Source organism: Neofelis nebulosa, chromosome 4 (assembly GCF_028018385.1).
Source record: "Neofelis nebulosa isolate mNeoNeb1 chromosome 4, mNeoNeb1.pri, whole genome shotgun sequence".
Lineage (NCBI taxonomy): Eukaryota > Metazoa > Chordata > Mammalia > Carnivora > Felidae > Neofelis > Neofelis nebulosa.
In genome coordinates, this window is record NC_080785.1 from 136,340,524 (window position 1) to 136,363,736 (window position 23,213).

The 23,213-nt window shown below is 42.4% G+C and overlaps 1 protein-coding gene across 11 annotated transcripts in view; it reads right to left on the minus strand.

The window, feature by feature from the left end:
• Positions 1 to 23,213, minus strand: part of SLC25A26 (solute carrier family 25 member 26) — a 139,450-nt gene that overhangs the window by 5,354 nt on the left and 110,883 nt on the right. For 5 of the 11 annotated variants that reach the window (XM_058726251.1, XM_058726250.1, XM_058726254.1 and 2 more), the window contains 2 exons: positions 6,539 to 6,608; positions 256 to 320 (listed from right to left, as the gene is read on the minus strand). In XM_058726251.1, the coding sequence (XP_058582234.1) occupies positions 256 to 320; positions 6,539 to 6,608 (135 nt within the window). Of the gene's footprint in view, positions 1 to 255; positions 321 to 6,538; positions 6,609 to 6,728; positions 6,768 to 23,213 lie in introns of all 11 variants that reach the window. The other 6 variants (XM_058726245.1, XM_058726252.1, XM_058726253.1 and 3 more) reach the window with 2 other exon arrangements.

The following is a 23,213-nucleotide window of genomic DNA, read 5'->3' on the forward strand; positions in this document are numbered from 1 at the left end:
GGCAGAGGCCCATCTGATGCTTCTCACAGAACATCAGTGAGAATGTTTTCCTAAAGGTCAAAAGCTGTGGCGACACCGGTCATAGTGACGACTATGGACACTGCCATCAACGTCAGTCATTCGTGCCTCGGCAGGGCAGCGTAAGGCTGCTGTTCTAGATCAGTGTTACCCTGCTCTTGGCCACTTATATACACGTGAGCCCTGGTGCTGATACACACAAACATCTGCTGTGTCTACGTTACGTTTTACACTCACCTTTGCCAACATGATCCTTGTTTTTGCCACATCCAGAGGCGTGGTGACCACAGCTGCAAATCCACCTGTGCGTATAAAAATACCCGGCACGCAAAGGAGGTATTGTTAACTGTGTTACGTGGATGGCAGAACTTGTACTTTCTAATCCCTCGAAGCTCTGCCCAAATCACTTCCTTGTCACTGTGTCCACCTGACTGATTCCAGAAGAGGATGCACGCGTGCAAACTGCACACGCTCCACTGCTTTTGCAGTGACGCTGAACCACACGTAAGAGAGGTGACAGGAGAACGCTCTACACGCTCAGGGATAAAAACAAAAACAAGGCCCCGTAATTCACCTTGCTCGTGGGTGCAGCAGCAGACCTACGTGTGCACACGGTTGTGTGCCTGTGTTCACACACCCGCCGTCAGTATGAGAGGCTCGCCGCTCGCTGCGCTTCTCACAGGGCCCCCACCTTCTACGGAACACTCTTGTTTAATGGGACTCCGAAACGCCTCTATCTTTTCTGGTCTCAGACAAAATGGGCAAACAGAGGTATGCAGATTGCTGTAGGGACTCTAGGTATTAATGGCTAAATTCCTCTGAGTTATAAGAGTAAAGCTTTCTGTGTCTCCAGGCTTCAGATAATGGGCCAAGTAGAGAAACGACATTTCTAGCCCTTTCTGCATCCTGTCAGTCGGTGCTGATTTCAACAGGCAATCCTCCCACGGCTTCCTTCCCACCTTCTCTTCCACGGAATACCACGACTGTCAAACTGATTATTTTAATACCCATACCTGTGGACAGAGGAATTGGAGGATTTTTTTTTAAACAGAAACCACAGTATATGATGTCGATATTTTATTAAGAGAAATACAAAGATGTATTTTAAACCTGAAGAGGCCCTAAGGAGACAGAAGTAATAAACACAAAAGGGTTTTCTAAAGATTCAGCTTGCGTGAGCTAGGCGAACAGAGCACATGCATGAAGGATGCTCCAGAAATAGCACCTCCCCCTCTGAATTTTGTGGCATGGGGACAATTGTGAAGGTCATTTGATCTCTGCCAAATATCTTTCTAAACATGTTGCTGAAATAGGACCCTCACGGAACCTCCTTCCTTTGGTAGCATGTATTAGGACAATGACTTTTTGAAAGATGTATCCATTTGTGCTTTTATGTTCTGTATTTGATTATCCACAAAGGACACATATCTGAGGACTGAATATTACCAATTACATGAATATTAGAGTCCCCTTTTGCTGTAGCCACTTCTGTGTTACAAACAGGTGAAACACTTTTTTCCAGATTGAAAAGCTGCCTGAAATTTAGGTAGTACTTTATTAAACTTCAGGCGAACTGTACTGTCCAAACCCCCCACCCCAAATCAACTTTGTTTCCCTCTCTGGCTGCAAGAGTTAGCAGGGCCCAGTCTGAAAGACTCTTTCAGAGTCAGAAAGACCAAGCCTTAAACTAAATCCCTACTCTTCTAGCGGACTGGCCTTAGGGACCACACTTACTCTCTAGGTCAAGCACCATAGGAGACAGGTACTTCTGTCACTGCGACCTCCCGCTATGGGTGGGGAAACTGAAGCTCAGAGAGGTTCTAGAACTCACAGAAGGTTTTACTTAGTGGAGAGCTAAGACCTGAACTTTGCTGACTCCAGAATGTGGGCTCACAGCCACTGGGTGCGCTGGTGGCCTCGGTTTGCTCGTCTCTAAGACACAGACAGCAGCAGGATCTAGGACTACATGGGTCTGTGCGAAGTGTCTGGGACAGTGCCTGGTGCACACCAGAGCTCAAAGGAACTGGCTAGGAACTGGGTCTTTTCCGCACGCGAAGAGATAATCTGCGATTTTCCTTCATGTCTCTAGCCCCCCCACACACAGCAGACACTCACAAACGCTTGCTGGGTACCCTGGACAAGGGTCTTATAAACCCACGATTCCAACCCGTCCTCTGCAAGAGAGGAGGGAGGGGAAGCTCGGAGCCAGTATTTGTGCCTACTCTGTACCTGGCATGCTGGGCCTGTACCAGGTATGGCCACTAATTATTCTGTTTCATTTGCATGGGTCTTACTGTCCCATTTTACAGACAGCTTGCTCAGGGCCACACAGTAGTATGGAGCTGGCACTCAAAGTCACGTGCATCTCAGCTCCACAAGTAGGGCTCTTTCACTATGTAATCAGTCTCATGTGTGGTAAGACACTAAATCGCATCCGAGTGTTAAAACTCTGAAGTGCAAACACCATTATCCTATTTGAAAATGTTCACAAAGTTTCCTAAACCAACTTCAAAGACCTAAAAGTTGGCAAGGACCTCGCCCGCCCCCTGTCTGATGACTCAAGCTCCCCTGAGTCACTTACGCTGAAAACTCCTTGCCTTCTAGTAAATGCAGGTACTCTGCGTCAAGCTCGTCTTGGCTGTGAGAAGGTTCCTGCCCCCCGACTTTGGGTGCTTGGTGACATACTCTCAGAGACTGCTGCTTGATAAGGTAATACGAAGAGAAGTCAAAGACAAAAACCAATATGCTTGAATGGGTCCTAATTTTACAGCCATGATGGTAGATGTATTTTATGCAAATTATTAAGAAACCAATTTTAGGGGCGCCTGGGTGGCGCAGTCGGTTAAGTGTCCGACTTCAGCCAGGTCACGATCTCGCGGTCCGTGAGTTCGAGCCCCGCGTCAGGCTCTGGGCTGATGGCTCGGAGCCTGGAGCCTGTTTCCGATTCTGTGTCTCCCTCTCTCTCTGCCCCTGCCCCGTTCATGCTTTGTCTCTCTCTGTCCCAAAAATAAATAAAAAACGTTGAAAAAAAAAAAATTAAAAAAAAAAAAAAAAAAAAAAAGAAACCAATTTTAATGTCTTCAGATGTCAATGACTGCTGTGATACACAGCCCTCACAATATTTCTTATGAGTCTGCAAAGAAGGCCCTGTGAAGATCGCGTAATGGGATGATGGGTCACAACAGGGAGGGCAGTGGGGACCTATGCTTTTAGTTAAAATGTAGTTATTTTCTACATTTTACTTAAGGGAACTATAAACTGCTGGTAATAAATACAAGGAACATGCTAACATATTAGGAAATAATTACTTGGTGCAGCACATCACGCATGAAACCATTTTCTACGGGCTCCACTAGAGTTAGACTTTTACAGGATGTCGGGCTAACTGCTTTCAGGCACCAGGTTCGGGGGAAACAGGACGTTTACAGTGAAATGACATGTCGCGTGTCCTTGAACAACTGCAGATTCTTTAGCACTCTGGACAAAGGGGCCACCTTCCTCACAACAAGCTGTGAAAGTGGTGGGGGGGACAGGACTGCGCAGGGCCACCATGCGCCGTCCCTTCCCGGCCGGCCTCCCATCTCCTGATGAGGCTCACAGCAAGAACAGCACGTCCATGCACCTCCTTTGCATATGCTCTCCAAACAAGTGGCCAGACACGGAGGGCTTCGACAACAACAGAAGGGTGTTTCTGTTTAAAGCTGGCGTCATGCCTTCCCATGTCTTACCCAGACAAATCCTTCACCCTATTCTGGGATTTCAAGCCATGGGAAGCTCTCTCTTTCCTTCCCTCCGACCCTGTCTTTCAGTCTCACTCCTTCTCTCTTCGAAAATGTAAGTAGATGTTAATTATGAGAAACTGACCAAAGAACACTAGATTATCAAAGCACGTATCACTAGAGTAGCAAATGTCATAATTAGTTAGACTGAATTATGGCTGTATGTTTAGAAGTTAACTTGAAGGGAAGAAGTTGGCAAAGTCCTTTTTTTTCCCCTCGTTTAACCCCTGACCACAAGCCAAGGGAATTTCTGGCATGATAAGCCATCAACACCTCCAATCTCAAGGGACATTTTTGGATATTTGTGCCAAGTAGTTTATACAACAAGCACGGGCACAGAAGAGCGCCAAACATGGGCCAGAGTGGTTCATCCGTGATGATTTAACCATTTTAAAACCAGAAACGTGCCCAAGGAGGAGTAATCTAATTTCTGACTTACGGGCAAGTCTCACATCACTGCCTTTGTGGCCGCGTGAGGCTGGGGAGTCTGAGCGCGCAGGCCTGCAAGGGGTGGCCCCGGGCGACCAGGCGTTAATTCATTCCTCTGTGGTGTGCAATGCACCGTGTCACAACAGACTCCCACGGGGGATCACTTCTTCACAAGTTACGGTACTTTTTAAATGATGTTTATCTTTCACAAAGTTTTTAAAATAGTAACTGTATCTGTCACAGCACACCAACTGAAATTTCAAAACAAAAGAGATATAAACAAAAATACACTCATTTTACCTTCTGGGAAGAAACGCATGTGGATCTACCCTCGGTGGATTTTTGCAGAACCTGACAAACTCCTTCACTTACAGAACCTCAGCAGAAGAAATAAGGCAACTGAATTGGAGGGGTTTTTAAATCCACATGCTATTAGAGATAATTATGTATAGAAACTCTATCAACACATTATTCTCTCAATGCAGTGGTGAATAGGAATCGATGTGATGACAGCTTTTCATTTTCTGGGTATTGGGTGTTTCTACTGCAGTAGAAATAATACCTCTCATCAATCAGCTCGGTGTCATAGATCACGAGTACTAATACCCACGTGATCTCACCTAGCCCTGCCATAATCCCCCGCTAAGGCCGGGAGGGGCGCGTCTGTAACAGGAAGGGAACTGGGGGCAGAGCTGAGACCTGACAATTCTCTTAAGTCCAGCAAGCTGGCCCACACCAGGTATGTTGCTCTGGCCAAGTCCCTTCCCTGCTTCACACTGAAGCGTCCATCAGTCACTGGAGCACAGGACTGCTGGGCCACACTCCGCTGGGGAGCCCCCAGACTGAAAGGGCCCGGCCGAAAGGATCCTACCGCACAGCGGATGGCTGATAACTAGTTCTGCCCTCCCCGCTTCTGACTAATCTAACTGCTTAGCACTCATTACAAAGCATTATTTGGAAAAAGGCATTGTAGTGAATGTAAATTTCCTTACTAGGAACAGTGCATTTGTAAGCAAATCTTTGAATGAGCTACTTCAGAAATGGGACCGGAGAATATACCCTTCTTACTTTAACACGTGGAGGTTTTATGGAAGTGCTAAATTTAAGAAGTGCCCTTCCTTATCCAGGATGACCAAAGTTCCATAATGCTTACTTTGTCCCCTGGAGGCAGTCAAAAAAAACCCCACACATTTCACTTAAGGACTGGGGAGTAAAGACTCTTGACCTCCAGAAAGTGAATCAAGACCACCTAGTCATTTAACACAGCTAATGACGAAGGGTCATGTGGAAACAATTACCCATCATAATCCATTTGAGGCGGTTTCATGTCTAGAGGTAAGATTCTTATTTTTGATTATCAATTCTACACGCCAAATGGGTCCAATTATTAATAAAGAATCCTATGAAATACATGCTTTCTATTTTCCTAATCACCACAACCAAAACCCAATCCAACAACCATTAAACAAATGGCAAAAGAATCATTTCCTAATAAAGCTGACATCCTAAAACTACTTATCTCTTTACTGGCTACACATCAAAACTAGCAGTTTACGTTTTCTGGCGCATCGCCACTTTGCTTTATTTCAACCGTAATTCTAATTCACCTTTACGTGCAACAGCAAGATGCACTTCTCTCTTAGACTGCTAAGCCTATCACTTCTTGAATTTTGTAAAGCACCCGAGTCCTCATTACAGCCTCACTGGAAAATTCACACGACTTAGTGATGGATAACACACTATTATTGCACACTGTCACTTTGCTCTTGGTTTAATGCCTGGAAAATGGCCAGATGTTTAGATCTCCGTATTTTCTCCACAGAGCAGTTGAGCCTTCGGTAAGTTTGCTGAGCAGCCTCGGCCCTCCTGACACTAGTTAATCTGTGGTGCTGTCAAACATGTCACACGAACCGTGAATCATTGCCTTCTGCAGGAATCACTGAAACCCCCAAAGCACTGCTCAAGGCAGACAGCTGCACACTTAGCCCTGCACCCACGGCAAGTCTCCTCCCAGAGAGGACTTTATAAATCATCTTTGAGATAATCCAAGGGCCTGAGTGAAGGCTTTAATAAAGATAAAAAGAGAAAGAAAAATTTGTCAAAAACAAATTGATTGTCTTTCAAGCAGACACCTTTTTAGCAGGGTTTGTTCCCCCCCCGCCCCGAAGTCACTCTCTTTTCTCAAACAACTAGTGGAACTCTCTTCATCTAAACAATCTGGAATTTCTAAAGAATGTTGTTTTTGCATAGTTAATATTTTCACATTTTTCTCCCCCCTTTGGTCTTTCCCAGTATAATATAATCCCTTGCACCTGCAAAAGCTCCACAGACTGCTGACTGCCAACAATCCACCACGTGATCCTGCCTCCAGGACCAGAGGGCCTGTGTTTAAGGAGAAAGAAAAAGACAAGTTATTAAATATTTGAATTTATCGGACCCTCCCGTGGGTTAGCTCTGGGGATGGGAACTTAAGTGAGAAGCTATTTTGGTGACATTCCTTACTGATGACATAAGCGATTTTCCCAAGGACTTAACTGCATTCTAAAAAAAAAAAAAAAAAAAAAAAGTCAAAGAAAAAGGGTGACAGCTACACTCGAGTGCTCAAAGGAAACAATTTTCAGGAAATGTGCATGATCTACACACATTTGTGTATACGAGTACAAATAAAAATAAAGATAGATCTCTAAGACAAGGTAACATTTTAAGTATTTCCCCTCTGATTCTAAACATATAAATAACATAATTCACAAATGAGTCCACAGCAGTGTCTGTCTGCCATATTCCTCCGGGTTTTTTTCTCAGTCTTTATCCATATTGCCCATGTCTGAAGGATGTGAATTCTGTTACTTATGCAGGGATTTTAAATTCGTCAAAACATTTTTTGCACTTTTCATGAAATAAATTGAAGATTATACAAATAAACACTCATTCCAAGTTTCAAACTAGGCAAAATGATGGCGGAGACATGGTGCCTTGCTCACCAAGAGCTGATGATCCAGTAGAGACAAGATGCAGTCACATCGGATGGAGAACACACATCAGACGAATCAGGCACTGGTCTCGTCTCTGGACCTGTGTTAATACTCCTCACAACAACCTTAACAGTTGGGGCCCTGTTACTTACTACCCGCTTTTTACTTAGGCTTTCTAACAGCACAGCCTGCATTCTGTTCTTTCTTTTTGCTTTTGTTTTACTTTACTGAGTTTTAAGTAGGTATCCAACAAGCTACACGTATTTACAGTATGCAACTTGTTTTCTTTCTCTGACACGCACATGCGCGCACACACACACACACTGCCATAATTAGATAGTGAATATGTCCATCACCCCCAAAAGCTTTCTCTGCCATTCCTCTTTCCTGACTTTCCTCGCCATACACAATGTGATGTCGTTCTAGGTTAGTTTGCTTTTTCTAGAATTTTATGTAAAGGTAATTGGACATTCATTTTTTTTTTAACCTGGATTCTTATCTTCAGAATTTTTGGAAGATTCATCCATGTTATTGTGTATATCAATACTTCGTTCCTGTTTAACTCCTAAATAATATTGCATTATATAGCTACAATAGGTTTCTGCTTACTGAAGCACACTTGGGATTTTTGCAACTGTTAGGTATTATAAATAAAGCCATTATGAAGGCTAAAATAAAAGCCATACATTTATCTGTATGGCTCTATACAGACACATGCCTTCATTTCTCTTGGGGAAATACCTAGGGGTACAATAGCTGGATCTCATTCTAAGAATATGTGTAACATGTTAAGAAACTACAAAATCACTTTCCAAGTTGCTTGTACCATTATACATTCTGACCAGTTCCAATTTCTCCACATCCTTACCCACAGTATTACTGGTACTTCAGAATTTTAACCATTCTAATAGGTGTGTAGTAGTATGTCCCTGTAGTCTTAATTCATATTTTCCCAATGACTAATGATGTTGAGCTTCTTTTCATGTACATTTATGCCACCCCTCAGTCTCCTTTAGTGAAGTGTCTGTTCAAATGTTTTGCACAATTTCAGTGAATTGTCTGGGTTTTTTAATTACTGAGTTTTGAGAGTTCTTTATACATTCCAGATAAAAGTCATTTGCAAATATTTTCTCCTAGACCTAGATCACGCTTTGGTGACACATACAAGAAATCTTTGTCTAACTCAGGCCACAAAGATACTTCACCTATGTTTCTCCTAGAAATGTTTGGTCTTTAGGTTTTACTTTTAGATCTACCATTCATTTTGAGTTAGTTTTTATGTATGCTGCAAGGTAAGGATTCAGGTTCCTTTGTTATGTTTTTAACCTATGAGTATTTAATTGTTCCAGCAAGAAGACCATCCTTTCTCCAATTAACTAATTTCCCACTTTTTTCAAAAATCTGTTGTCCATTTATGTGTGAGTCTACTTCCAGACTGTATTCTGCTCCAATCTATAGATCTATTTTAACACCAACTGGATACTACCTTTACTACTACAGGTGTTCAGTAAATCTTGAGATCATGGAATACTTTCCAGTATTGTTCTTTTTCAAAATTGTTCTTATTATTCCAGGTTCTTTACATTTCCATATGAATTTGAGAATCAGCTTATCAATTTCTACAAAACAGTCTGCCGAGATTTGGACCTGAATTGCATTAAATATACAGATCATTTTGGAGAATGGAGGTATTGGTAAAAGTGAGTTTCTGACCCATAAATATTTATGGCATATCTCTCCATTTACTTACGTCTCCATTATTTTCTCTCAAAAGTGTTTTTATAATTTTCAGTATATATGTTTTGGACTTGTATTTTGAGGTTTATCCCCAAGTATCCGTAAGTATTTCATATTTTGACACTCTTGTAAATGGTACTGCCTTAGGAACTTCAGCTTCTGATTGCTGCTAATATGGAGAAATATAATTGATTTTTATGTAGTGATTTTGTATACTGCCACCTTGCTAAATTTATCCATTCTAATAGCTTCTCTGTAGATTTCCTCAAATTTTCTACATCCATTATTTTTTTTTTCAACGTTTTTTTTTTTTTTTTATTTGTTTTTGGGACAGAGAGAGACAGAGCATGAACGGGGGAGGGGCAGAGAGAGAGGGAGACACAGAATCGGAAACAGGCTCCAGGCTCCGAGCCATCAGCCCAGAGCCTGACGCGGGGCTCGAACTCACGGACTGCGAGATCGTGACCTGGCTGAAGTCGGACGCTTAACCGACTGCGCCACCCAGGCGCCCCTACATCCATTATTGTATCATCTGTGAATAAACATAATTTCACTTCTTCTTTCCAATATGGATTACTGCCTTCTATTTCTTTTTCTTGCCTTAATGCACTGGGTAGGACCTCTAACCTAGTGGTATGCAATTCAGTAATGATGACAAATATTAGAAAAAAGATTTCTTGAATATATTTATTAAAATAACTAGAATAATATAAATGACCAAGTGATGGTGGCATGACATTTTTAGAGACAATCAAATATATCACAATTGAAAGAAAAACACCAAAGTTGGTACTAACTTCCTACTCTCAATATTTCCCCAGTGATGTTATATCTAGAATATTGAGAAGGCTGCTACAGAAATGGGGAAGATGCCATATAAATAAATAAAGACATATATGGCCCTATTTGGTCAATTTCAACAATTTTTATGTGTGATTTATGCTCTTTTTCTTTTATGCTCTGGATCCCTTTCATTCAGTAATCCCCCACCCCTACCAACCATCCAGCTGTTCACCGTACCTATGAATATATATATGTTTTTTAGACTCCACATGAAAGAGATCATACATACAAGGATGCCTGGGTGGCTCAGTCACTTATGCATCTGACTTTGGCTGAGGTCATGATCTCGCAGTTTGTGAATTCAAGCCCCACATTGGGGTCTCTGTGGACAGCTCAGAGCCTGGAGCCTGCTTCAGATTCTGTCTCTCCCTCTCTCTCTGCCCCTCCCCTGCTCACTCTCTCTCTCTCTCTCTCTCTCTCTCAAAAATAAACATTAAAAAGAGACAGAGAGAGATCATGCAGTATTTGTCTTTCTCATATTTATTTCACTTAGCATACTTCCCTGAAGGTCCATACATGCTGTCACAAATGGCAAGATTTCATACTTTTTGATGGCTGAATGATACTCCATTGTGTGTATGTATATCCTAATTTCTTTATCCATTCACCTGTCAATGGATGCTTAGAGTGTTTCCTATCTTTACTATAATAAACAATGCTGCACGGAACACAGGGATGTAGATATCTTTTCAAGTTGGTCTTTTTACTTCCTTAACATAAGTACCCAGAAGTGGGATTGCTGGATGACATGGCAGTTCTATTTTTAATTTTGTGCGACATCTCCATACAGTTTTCTACAGGAGCTGCACCAATTTACGTTCCCAGCAACAGTGCACAAGGGCTCCCTTTTTTCCACATCCTTGCCAACACTTGTTATTTCTTATCTTTTTGATGACAGCCACTCTGACAGGTGTAAGGTGATATCTCATTGTGGTTCTTTCATTTCCATGAAGATTAGTATTAGTGACGCTGAACACCTTTTCATGTACCTGTTGGTCATATATGTCTTCTTTGGAAAAATGTCTATTCAGATCTTTCACCCATTTTTAAATCAAATGGTTTGTTTGCTGTTGAGCTTTATGAATTATTTATGTATTTTGATACTAGCCCCTTAACAGATATGATTTGCAAATAATTTCTCCTATTCAGTAGGTTGCCTATGTCCTCTGCTTGCAGAATCTTTTTAGTTTGATGTAATCCCGCTTGTTTACATTTGCCTTTATTGCTTTTGCTTTTGGGGTCAGATTCAAAAAACCACTGCCAAGATCTATGTCAAAGGAGCTTACATTTTCTTCTAGGAGTCTTATGGTTTCAGGCCTTATGTTCAAGTCCTTAATCCATTTTGAGTTCATTTTTGGGTATGATTTAAGAAAGTGGTCCAGTTTCATTCTTGTGCATGTGGCTAACCAGTCTTCCCAGCACCATTTATTGAAGACACTGTCCTTGACCCATTGTATATTCTTGCCTTCTTTGTCATAAATTACACATACACACACAGGTTTTATGCCAATATCTTGTTGTTTTAATTACTACAGCTTTGTAATATAGTCTGAAATCAGGTAACAACTTTTCTTAAGTCGCATGCTTAAGTATGCAAATTACTTAATTAAATATATAACAACGTGTGGTATCGGAGGGCTCCCAACATTTCCTTCTGCTTAATGAGAAGGACTACTTAAAAAGTGTATTTATTAAATTCACTAGCCTAAGGGCACAGCTGCCAAATAGATTTTTGTAAACTTCTCATGGAAACAGAGAAGCTAAAAAATATTTTATCACACGTAGCTTTCTGAAGATAGCCTTGCCACTGAGTGCAGTACTTGGTACTTTTCTAGTAAATGCTTTAATGTTTGCGAGTATCTCTGTGCTTCTGTGGAAAGCATTATTTTCTCCATAATTCATACAAGCACTGGTGGCACCAGAAGAAACCAAAAAAGAACATTATCTTTTTTTTTTTAATTTTTAATGTTTACTTATTTTTGAGACAGAGACAGACCGTGAGCAGGGGAGGGGCAGAGAGAGAGAGAGAGAGAGACAACAGAATCCAAAGCAGGCTCCAGGCTCTGAGCTGTCAGCACACAGCCCGACACAGGGCTCGACCTCACGAACTGCGAGATCATGACCTGAGGTGAAGTCAGACGCTTAACCGACTGAGCCAGCCAGGCACCCCTATTATCTTTTTACTTTAGAGGTGGAAGAATGAGCATTTTATCAGGCAAAAGCCAGTTTTAACACCATGACTTAATTTGCTGACTTTTTAGAACAGGAAAATTAAACATAAACTGGACTTTAGTGATGACTGAAGGTCATCCTCAATTAATCTACTGGTATCTTCAAGAGCTCCAAAGAGCAGAAGTTTACTCAAAACAAACCGAAAATACACTAATAATGCTGACTTTATAACCAATAATAAAGGACAAATAATAAGATGTGAATTACAGGTCATACAGAAGAAGGAAAAAAAACAAAAATGTTATGTAATTCATAAATTCAACATTTACAGAGTAGCAACTGGCTATCAGGCACTTTTTTCAAAGGAAAACAGAAGAGCAGTCCCTAGGTCTAATATTTGACAGGGGCACAGTGGGGGCAGAAAAGGGTTCTAAGAGAGAGAAGGCAGGTGATGGAGAAGGCTTCACAGAAGTGCCCGCTCTAATCTAGGAGGAAAAAAATTGTGTTGGGGCAGTGGGGGGGGCACTTGCCCAAAATAGACTCCGATGGCTGAAGACACAATTTAAAAATAGAATCTCCACAGATAAGCATAACTTTCCATTATCACCTGGCCAGCATAATTTAGTCTAAGAACATATAAAGAAATCATTTTGTATTTGGAAAAAAAAAAAAAATCTTTAGAACCAGAGGGTTTAGAATCCAGTGAGAAGTTTCAGTGGCAGACACAGAACAGGACAGAAAGAACGATTATAAACACTTGCATGGAACCTGTTTACGCTCCACGCACTGAGAACTTTACATACATGAACTCTCGTTACCTCCGACTCTTCTGAGGGATGTGCCTTTTTATCCTCATTTTAGAGACAAGGAAGTTGAGGCTCAGAGAAGTTAAGTAACTAGCCAACGTTTAAACAGACAACAGCAGAACTGGAACGGGTGAGACATTCTGGTACAGAATAGAAAGAAGAGGCCTTGAACCTACAAGTTAGAGCTGTCTGGACAACAGAAGGGTATTTGTAAGACACCTTACTTCCACATACAGACCATAATTTTTTCCGGAATGCTATTCAAATACCCAAGCGAATGAACAAACTCTGTCACTGCCCAAAACAACTTGCTTTACATAAGAGGAGTGCATTTTTTTTTCATGAGGAATTGTCTCAAAAGAAAAAAAAAAAAACAACAACAAAACTTTGGAAAATATTGAGACCAAGCTAAAAAGATCAATTTATGTACAAATGTTTCACTTGGGAACTACTTTAAAATTCCCAAGCACCACCACCACTAGTAACAACAAAAACCTGACTGGTAGAAAGTACTGCATATGAATTACCCAAGTACTGTGAAATGACGAATTTGGTCATCAATGTGCAGGGACGACAAGGTTGAGATCCACAAAAAACTGGCTGGGAAGACAGGAAAGGTTAGTCAGTGGAAACGTAAATATTATTGCTAGTGACTTCTCGATAATTTGAGTAGACTGGAAAATGGAATAAAAACACAGTGCAGGCAACAGTAGGAATGATTACTGGTGACAAGAGTAGTTGCCACTTGCTGAGCACCTAGCATGTTCCAGGAGCTATGCTAAAGATTTTATATTTCTTAGTTTTAGAAAATGTTATGATCTGCAAACACAGGTATGGGGGCGGTGCTAAATGAATGTAAGGAATTGGCCAAAGGTCAGAGAGACAGTAAGCAAGAGAGCTGGTTGGTGGCTCCCCGCAAAGCCATGTCTTGTAGACAAGATAATATATATGCATCATTGTAAGATTCCTCACTACCATACACAGCTCACCTTCTAATACAACTACATTACAATATGTAAGTTATTAAAATATTGTGATGTCTGTACAAGTTGTTCAAATAATGTGGGTTTGTAATGGAGGATTTTTTTAAGGACCTATCTGAACACCAAAACATTTTAAATTGCCATAATTTTTCAACCTAAGTAAGTACTTCCACCTCCATGGAGGTCTAATGGTTACTGTGCAGGCAGATAAATGACTAGGGAGTGTAGGGATGAGGGCAGAAAGTGAGCCCAAATGTGAAAAACCATAGTATTGGGAATCTCAACTCCTATGATAGAGGATGCGTACAAAAATAAGTAAAACTGAAAAAGCAGATGGCATCCTTTACCTAATATTGGCTTATTTATCCCAATTCAATGTCCTGTTTCTTTTTCAAATAAAAACTGAAATTTTCAGATGAACCCATGCATATTTGTTACCATTTCAGGTCAATGAGAAATTTCAAGTGGAAGTAATGAGACAGGCAGAAATTACTCCTCATGTTGCTTACATGGTTGTTTCCTGATTAGGAAGGTAAGTGACAACAGGTAGGCATGTTCATGGCAGAACTACAAGATTCTACATAAGAGCAAAACATCTCCTTTGCTCACTATTATCCTCACAGCTGCCTGGGGTCTGGTTCACAGCTTAGTGTCTATAACTTTTATTAAGTTTCCATAACATAGCTTGATTACAAAATATTTCCAAGAGCTTAGATACTTCACTTCGAAGTAATTTTACCCTTACAGAAAAGTTGCAAAAATAATATGGTTCCCATATACCGTTCACCCAGCTTCCCCTAATGTTGACATCTTAAATGACTATAGTACAACGAAATACAGGAGATTAAAGTAGGTACAATACTACTCACATACAGACTTCGAATTTCATCATTCATACTGTTTATAAAGATATGCAATTTTTAACATGAGCTTTTTTATTTTTTATTATTTTTTTTATTTTTGAAGGAGAGAGAGAGAGAGAAAGAGAGAGAGAGTGAGCACGAGCAGGGGAGGAGCAGAGAGAGAGAGGGAGACAGAATCCGAAGCAGGATCCAGGCTCTGAGCTGTCACTACAGAGCCTGATGTGGGGCTTGAATTCACGAACTGTGAGATCATGACCTAAGCTGAAGTTGGAGGCTTAACCGACTGAGCCACCCAGGCGCCCCTAACATGAGCTTTTTTAAAATTAACACTATTTCTATCATCCATTAGGATATCACGAGGAATCCTGAATACCTATTGGTAGCACAAGAAAACAAGTAGGTCGTCTTACTTTCCCAAGCAATTCTTCACTCACGGCTCAAGGCCTATGAGAGGAAGAGCGGCATGACGCAATTTGGCTTTCCCAAGCATTCCCCACCCCCCCCACCCCCCCCCCCACCCCCGCCACTAACCCCAGAGTAACAGCTACTAGCCTGAGTATTCATTCAAAGGATAGAAAGCAAACACCAAGTTCAGTGCTATGAAACGGCTAGGAGGGCAGGCCTGGGTCAGGTGTTTTCTATTAGAGCATAATAGTATGAAGCATGAAGAGAAGGCTTTGTTTTTCACTTCAAAAGACCCGCCCGAATGTACACTATTGTCCTATAAATGAGTAACAAATCGAAAAAAAGTGTTCTGGCTTTAGTGCAGGAAAACTCAGTTTGGGACCTCAGCTGTCATGCTCAAAAGTAGTTACGCAGCTTCCAGCACTGCAGGCTTATGAAACTTGACCAATGCTTTTGGGGGTACAAGGATAGGCACACGTACCGGATCATCTCCTCGAGTTCACATTAATAACCTCAGGTGACAATTTATTTAGACGAAACAAAAGACAATCCTCTGTGCAGGCCTTAGTGTTGTGAGTCCACCACCAGAATGTTGTGGAGACAGGAGAGAGGCGCTAACGCTCTCCAGACTGTAGCTGATAGGGCCACTGTGGAACATACACTTTAAAAAACAATGCAACAGCTGCTCAAAATGTTATCATCCAATTAAAATTTTTTTAACATTTATTTATTTTTGAGAGACAGAGCATGAGTGGGGGAGGGGCAGAGAGAGAGAAGTAGACACAGAATCCGAAGCAGGCTCTAGGCTCTGAGCTGTCAGCACAGAGCCCCACACAGGGCTCAAACCCACAAACTGGGAGATCACGACCTGAGCCGAAGTCGGATGCTCAACCGACTGAGCCACCCAGGCACCCCTGTTATTATCCAATTAAATGAATCATCTCTCTGTAAGTAGTCATATACCAACATATCTTCAAAAGAGATCTCCAAAGCAAAGTTTTAAACCGAAAAAATTACTAAATACAATCGAGACCACAGTCAAGCTCTCACTTCTGCCATACTATGGCTCTGGCAGCATCATCAAATGGTTACAGTAGTTTTCCTAACTGAAGGTGGATGTACCTAACTGATGATTAGGAATCATTTATAATACACAGGCTAATTATAGTTATAATGGCGGCTGCATGGAAACCATTCACAGATGTGTCAAAGCACCAACTTTGTGTGGGCTGGTATATAAACTTGCTTTTGGTGAAACTGTATTTGGTTCGTTGGGATACTGAGATACTTGACTTCTACACAAGTTAAGGTGGTGAAGATACAAAGAATTTGTAACAAAGTCTTTAATGAATGACTGTGGTGGTAATTAAAGGTAATAAATAACTCATTTATTATTCTTGAGCAAAATCAAGATGGGCTCAAATGCTGAGTTGCTTATTAATATCAAGGTTTTATAGTTAAAAAGTATTAATTTGGGGCAAATGTGGCTAAGTTTTAGTAGAGAGGCATTTCTTCTGATTGGGTGCTCTCGGAGTTTTCTGGCTCTGGATGTCTTGTCAGTTTTGGGTAGGGAAAAGGGGTCCTGTTCTGTTAACAATATCTAGACATATCACTGAGTAACAGTTAAAATAAAACAAATTATGGTAACTCATGCTCATGATATTGACTGGGAGTCAACAAAAACAGGTATGATTATTTTTAATAATTCTGCCTGCAAACGCACACCTGGCTTACTATATTTAAGGAACAATATTTTTGAAAGATTTTTATGGGTGAAATGAAAGAACGGAGGGACTGCACTGCTAAGCCCCATGTAGCTGGAAACAAATATACTGGCAAGCCTCCTTCTTCAACAGCACCAGAAAAATATACACAGTAAGGAGTCACTGTTTTCACTGACCTTCATGAGCAGTCTCATCTCACCCCTAACTCTCTAGGAGAGAGACCTCACTGCCTTCCCCACAGGCCCTGCCCTATTCCTTACAGAAGGCTGGCAAATGCCTGCTCCCTAGATGAAGAGCGACAACCTAGTGTTTGATAACTTCACCTCTGTGTAAAGAGCAGGGGAAGACAAGAACTGGCCAAACATCACAATCCCAAGTTTTCATTCTCGGCCCAGCAGAGAACCACATAGACCGGGAATGGCCAACAGTTTCCACCTCCAGGACTCCCAAGTGACGGAGGTGGACAAGGCTTTCCGGTGAGCTGTTATGTGGGTCAAAGGTTCTGTTTAGGGTCAGCTGGACGCAGGGCTCTGATCAACGGGGCATGGCAGCCGAAGAGAGACACCGGAGCAGCAGCAACGCCATCCCAGTGCGTACTGAAGCCAGACAGACTAAACAAGCACCAAAAATGCTGGCAAATAACCAGAGCGCAAATTTAAAAAACAAAAACAAACCTCCCTCCTTTTTTCTCATTTTTCAAAGGAGGCTTCATGTGAACCTAGACATGGGTCCTCTGAAGTCAACTACTGGCAAGGTATATAAACTCCCAAGAAACTGGAATCATTATAGGCATTTAAAAAAAATTTTTTTTTAATGTTTATTTATGAGAGACAGAGACAGATCATGAGCAGGGAGAGAGGGCAGGTAGAGAGAGAGAGGGAGACACAGAATCTGAAGCAGGCTCCAGGCTCCAAGCTGTCAGCACAAAGCTCCATGTGGGGCTCGGGCTCACAAAACTGCAAGATCAGGACCTGAACAGAAGCCGGATGCATACCCCTAGGCATTTTTAAAGTACTATGTTTGATAATCTGATGAAACTAAAGCATGGTCAACTCACCTCTTTTCTCACACTTTGTCTCAGCAAAAAAGCAACGTGACTCAACACAGTCATCTTCTAAGGGACTGATTCTCTTTATCTCCTTACAGTCACTAACTTGCCCAGGGAGGAGATAAATGTAAAAAAGAAAGAAGACAAAGGAAGAATCCTGCCGTGGTTTTTACTGTTTTTGACCAAGGACCCTAACCCCCTACCCTCTAAGATGTCGCACTGATGAGGCAGGCTTAAATCTGACCTTCAGGAACGGAACTGCGTGGTGTCGTCATCACTGTGGCCTCTCGCTGTAGCTACCATGGACGGGCAGCTGGGTGCCCAGGTCACAGGAGGGCTGGGGGAGGAAGTCAGAGCTCCAGAAGCCACGACCTTGCCAGCTACCGTCTCAGGGCCCCTGCTAAAGAGGCCAGTCCTCCACCCTACTTAGTGTTCCTGGACATCTTTTTTTCACTCTCTGCCTTGGCCAAACCACACAAAACAACAACTTACAAAACATTTTGCTTACAAATGGAATCCCACCTAAAAGTAAGAGGAAGTTTTTATTTTCCTAACTCCCATATTACGGGATCTCTTTCTCTCTCCCTCTACCTGAGTAGCCCTAGAAACAACAAAATGTCACCTATTACTTTATAAATTGAATGAAAGGGCACTAAGATTTTTTGTTTTGTTTTGTTTTTTTTGTTTTTTTGCACAAAGTGTCTCTTATCTTCCAGGATGCAAATTAAGAATTCAGATGTTCTTGTAGTTTTTGAATTGTTCAAAGATGCCTGCTTCATTCTGCGATTTTGCTAAAATCCTTATCAGCTGCTTACATTCTGACTCAACTGGTGGTCTGGACATACAACAAATACTTTGGTCTTATTTTCAGGTGTTTTCTTCCACACTGATATATTTAATTTAGGGTACAAGCTTACCCTAAGCTTGTAGCAAAAATCACACACACACACACACACACACACGTAAAACAGAGCAAAATCTGTTATCCTTCCCTTCTCAATCTTTAGCATGCCTTTATTAGCAATCTATGTTTTGACCAAACATGTCCATTATGACACTAGAAATGAAAGTGTGTACATGAGGACAATGAGCACTGAGCATCTTCTAAACTACTATTATTTTTTTAAATTTTTTAAATGTTTATTTTTGAGAGAGAGAGAGAGACAGAGACAGAGACAGAGACAGAGCCCGAGCAGGGTAGGGGCACAGAGAGAGGGAAACACAGAAGCTGAAGCAGGCTCCAGGCTCTGAGCTGTCAGCACAGAACCTGACATGGGGCTCGAACTCACGAACTGCGAGATCATGACCTCAGCCAAAGTTGGGCACTTAACCGAATGAGCCACCCAGGCTCCCCTAAACCATTACTCAGATTGTTAAGAGGTGTAGAATTTTGTCGTGGGTTGGAATATGGTGATAGACATTTTAAGTGTTATCAAAATAAGAATCAAGAATAAACAAGTTATTTACTCTTCCACTTGAATAAAACCAGGTTTTTCTAAAGTACTAACTTCTAAAAACACTTAAAGTATACATCAAAAATCTAAGTGACGACTTTATACATTGTACTATAACTCAAAGAATAATCCCCTGACCTGATTTCTAATACAAAGCTAAGATTTCAGCTTACAAAATCATCAGCATGGTGTCACAGTCTTACATAACCAAAATTATTTTATTTTCATTTTACTTCAACAGTTGCATCTGAACTTAAAGCTTGCATTTCTTCTAGTTAGTGCTTTGCAACTTTGTAACACCTTGTGGCTAGAAGCCTGTTTAGACCAGACCACATTCTTAAATAATCCTCTAAACTACACTGCTACTTCTGTTAAATATTCAGTTAATACAAAAAATGTGACATTCTTACAAGGAATTTTATCATATCCTTCCAAAATATGCTTATTGTTGACCTAAAGCTCAGTAAGAGTAAACCCGTATGCTATAGTGGTGGACATACTTCTAAAATAAACTCATTATAAATGAAACAGTTAATATATATTATCCAAGTCTGCACTGAATTTGAAGAAGAAAGAATGCCAAACTTCAATTAGTAAATCGTTACAGACACCTGCTGTGTAAAAGAACTATTAACAACATAAACATATACATAAACAATCAGAAGACAAAATTCCTTCCTCCAATAAGCGAAGAACTACAAGAAATTAAACACAAACACACAGAAAAATGTGGTCTGGCTTTTCTCATTACCATAAACTACCTGTGCTCACCCTTGGCCGGTCACAGGGCTGACTCCTGAAGCGAACACTGTTGAATCCCTGCCCAAGGACGGGAGAACCACAGATGCTCGGGAGAGTCGGTCTAAGAAATATGCCAGCCAGTGTTTTTAATCTTTATACTATCAAGTTAAGGAATCAATGCAATTTGAATAGGAGATAATCCGTGGAAAGTGGTTATCATGGCTCCTGGTGCATTGTAACTTAGAGAAATGTTGGGTATTATGGTGTTACTGTTAACACAGTAAAAGGGTGCTGGACAGGAAACTGAGACTTGGATTACAGATGAAGACAACCTCTCTGAGCCCCTTTCCTTGTCTTAATGCAGACGACAAGGCCTCCCACCCCAGGTTGTGGGTGATGTGAATCAGATGCTAATGAACGTGTAGTGCTTATTAGCCCAGTGCCTGGCACATAGTATCTGCTCAACACAAAACAGATATGTTTTTTAAGTATTCAGGTGATACAAGGTCCTAAGTGAACAAATTTTATTAAAGTGCTAGGAAGGGAATAAACAGGGGCTATGGTTCCTGCGGAGGGAAGATGAGAAGGTCTTCCTCCAAAGAGGGGTGGAAAGGGAAGTCCTCTCTCTGGTGACATATGGCGTAAGGCCTGGGGAAGGAGAAGGAGCTGGCCAGGAGAAAAGCCTAGGGAAAGACCTAGAATGGAAGCTCAGTGAGGAAGGGGACTGTCATCTGTCCTCTTTACCATGCTATCCCCAAGCCGAGAAGTTCCTGACATGCAGCAGGCTCACTACTACTGAGTAGTGCTCAGTAACGATGTTAGAAGAGCGTTTATGGCAGAGGGCACAACAAACCTAAGGGTCCTGGGTTAAGCAACACCCCAGTTGAGCAGCCCACAAAGAACCGAAGGAAGGCCAGCAATAAGTGGAGACGCTGTGGCTGCAGTGTGGTTAGTGGGTGGGTGGCAGGAGGTGGGTGACACAGGAGGGGGCCAGAGGACACAGGAACAGTGTCAGCCATAGCTTAAACTCTAGATCTTATTCTTCTTTCAAAGAGATGCCACCGATGGGTTTAAGGGACAGTGGTATGACTTGATGATTTCTTTAAAAGATCACCCTGGCTGCTGTGAAAAGAACATATTTTAGAGAAGCAAGAATGGACTCGGGGGACCTTCTGAGGAGCCAAAGTGCCAAATGAGACAAAAGGCAAGTCCGAGGCCTCAATGAGCTCAGTGGACTTGTTGACGGGCTGGGTTATCGGGATGGGAGGAACGGAGAACTATGGAGTAACTCCCAGCTTTCTACTTTAGCTAGCAGCAGATACTTGTGCCATTTACTGAGAGGGGGTCAACACAGGAAGACTGGCTACAGACAAGCAGAATGAAAGCCAAAAGTTCTGAACTGGTTCACCTGAGAGGATCCTGGGAAGATGGTGGCGTAGGAGGACGCTGGGCTCACCGCGCGTCCTGCCGATCACTTAGATTCCACCTACACCTGCCTAAAGAACCCAGAAAACCGCCAGAGGATTAGCAGAACGGAGTCTCCAGAGCCAAGCGTAGACGAGAGGCCCACGGAAGAGGGTAGGAAGGGCGGGGAGGCGGTGTGCGCTCCACGGACTGGCGGGAGGGAGCCGGGGCGGAGGGGCGGCTCGCCGGCCAAGCGGAGCCCCCGAGTCTGGCTGGCAAAAGCGGAGGGGCCGGACGGACTGTGTTCCGACAGCAAGCGCGACTTAGCGTCTGGGAGGTCATAAGTTAACAGCTCTGCTCAGAAAGCGGGAAGGCTGGAGGACAAAGGGAGGGAGAGCTGCTGAGCCCCCGGACGGCAGAGCTCAGCTTGGCGGGGAACAAAGGCGCTCGCCAGCGCCATCTCCCCCGCCCATCCCCCAGCCAAAATCCCAAAGGGAACTAGTTCCTGCCAGGGAACTTGCTCGCTCCGAGCAAACACCCAATGGTGTGCCTCTGCGGATCCATCCCCCTGGCGGGTCTGACTCCCTCCCGGTGCCGCAGGGCCCCTCCCGAAGCGGATCTCCGAAGGAAAAGCGAGCTGAGCCTGCCCCTCCCGCCCCTGTGCACTTTGCTGATCCACCCCAGCTAATACGCCAGATCCCCAGCACCACAAGCCTGGCAGTGTGCAAGTAGCCCAGACGGCCACGCCACCCCACAGTGAATCCCGCCCCTAGGAGAGGGGAAGAGAAGGCACACACCAGTCTGACTGTGGCCCCAGCGGTGGGCTGGGGGCAGACATCAGGTCGGACTGCGGCCCCACCCACCAACGCAAGTTATTCAAAACAGCACAGGGGAAGTGCCCCGCAGTCCTGTACCACTCCAGGGACTAGCCAAAATGACGAAACGGAAGAAGTCCCTTCAGAAAAACGTCCAGGAAATAACAACAGCTAACGAACTGATCAAAAATGATTTAAACAATATAACAGAAAGTGAATTTAGAATAATAGTCATAAAATTAATCTCTGGGCTTGAAAACAGTATAAAGGACAGCAGAGAATCTCTTGCTACAGATATCAAGGGACTAAGGAACAGCCAGGAGGAGCTAAAAAATACTATCAATGAACTGCAAAATAAAATGGAGACAACTATGGCTCGGATTGAAGAGGCAGAGGAGAGAATAGGTGAACTAGAAGATAAAATTATGGAAAAAGAAGAAGCTGAGAAAGAGAGAGATAAAAAAATCCAGGAGTATGAGGGGAAAATTAGAGAACTAAGTGATGCACTAAAGAGAAATAATATATGCATAATTGGTATTCCAGAGGAGGAAGAGAGAGGGAAAGGTGCTGAAGGTGTACTTGAAGAAATAATAGCGGAGAACTTCCTGGATCTGGGGAAGGAAAAAGGCATTGAAATCCAAGAGGCACAGAGAACTCCCTTCAGACGTAACTTGAATCGATCTTCTGCACGACATATCATAGTGAAACTGGCAAAATTCAAGGATAAAGAGAAAATTCTGAAAGCAGCTAGGGATAAACATGCTCTAACATATAAAGGGGAGACCTATAAGACTCGTGACCGATCTCTCTACTGAAACTTGGCAGGCCAGAAAGGAATGGCAGGAGATCTTCAATGTGATGCACAGAAAAAATATGCAGCTGAGAATCCTTCATCCAGCAAATCTGTCATTCAGAATAGAAGGAGAGATAAAGGTCTTCCCAAACAAACAAAAACTGAAGGAATTCGTTACCACTAAACCAGCCCTGCAAGAGACCCTAAGGGGGATCCTGTGAGACAAA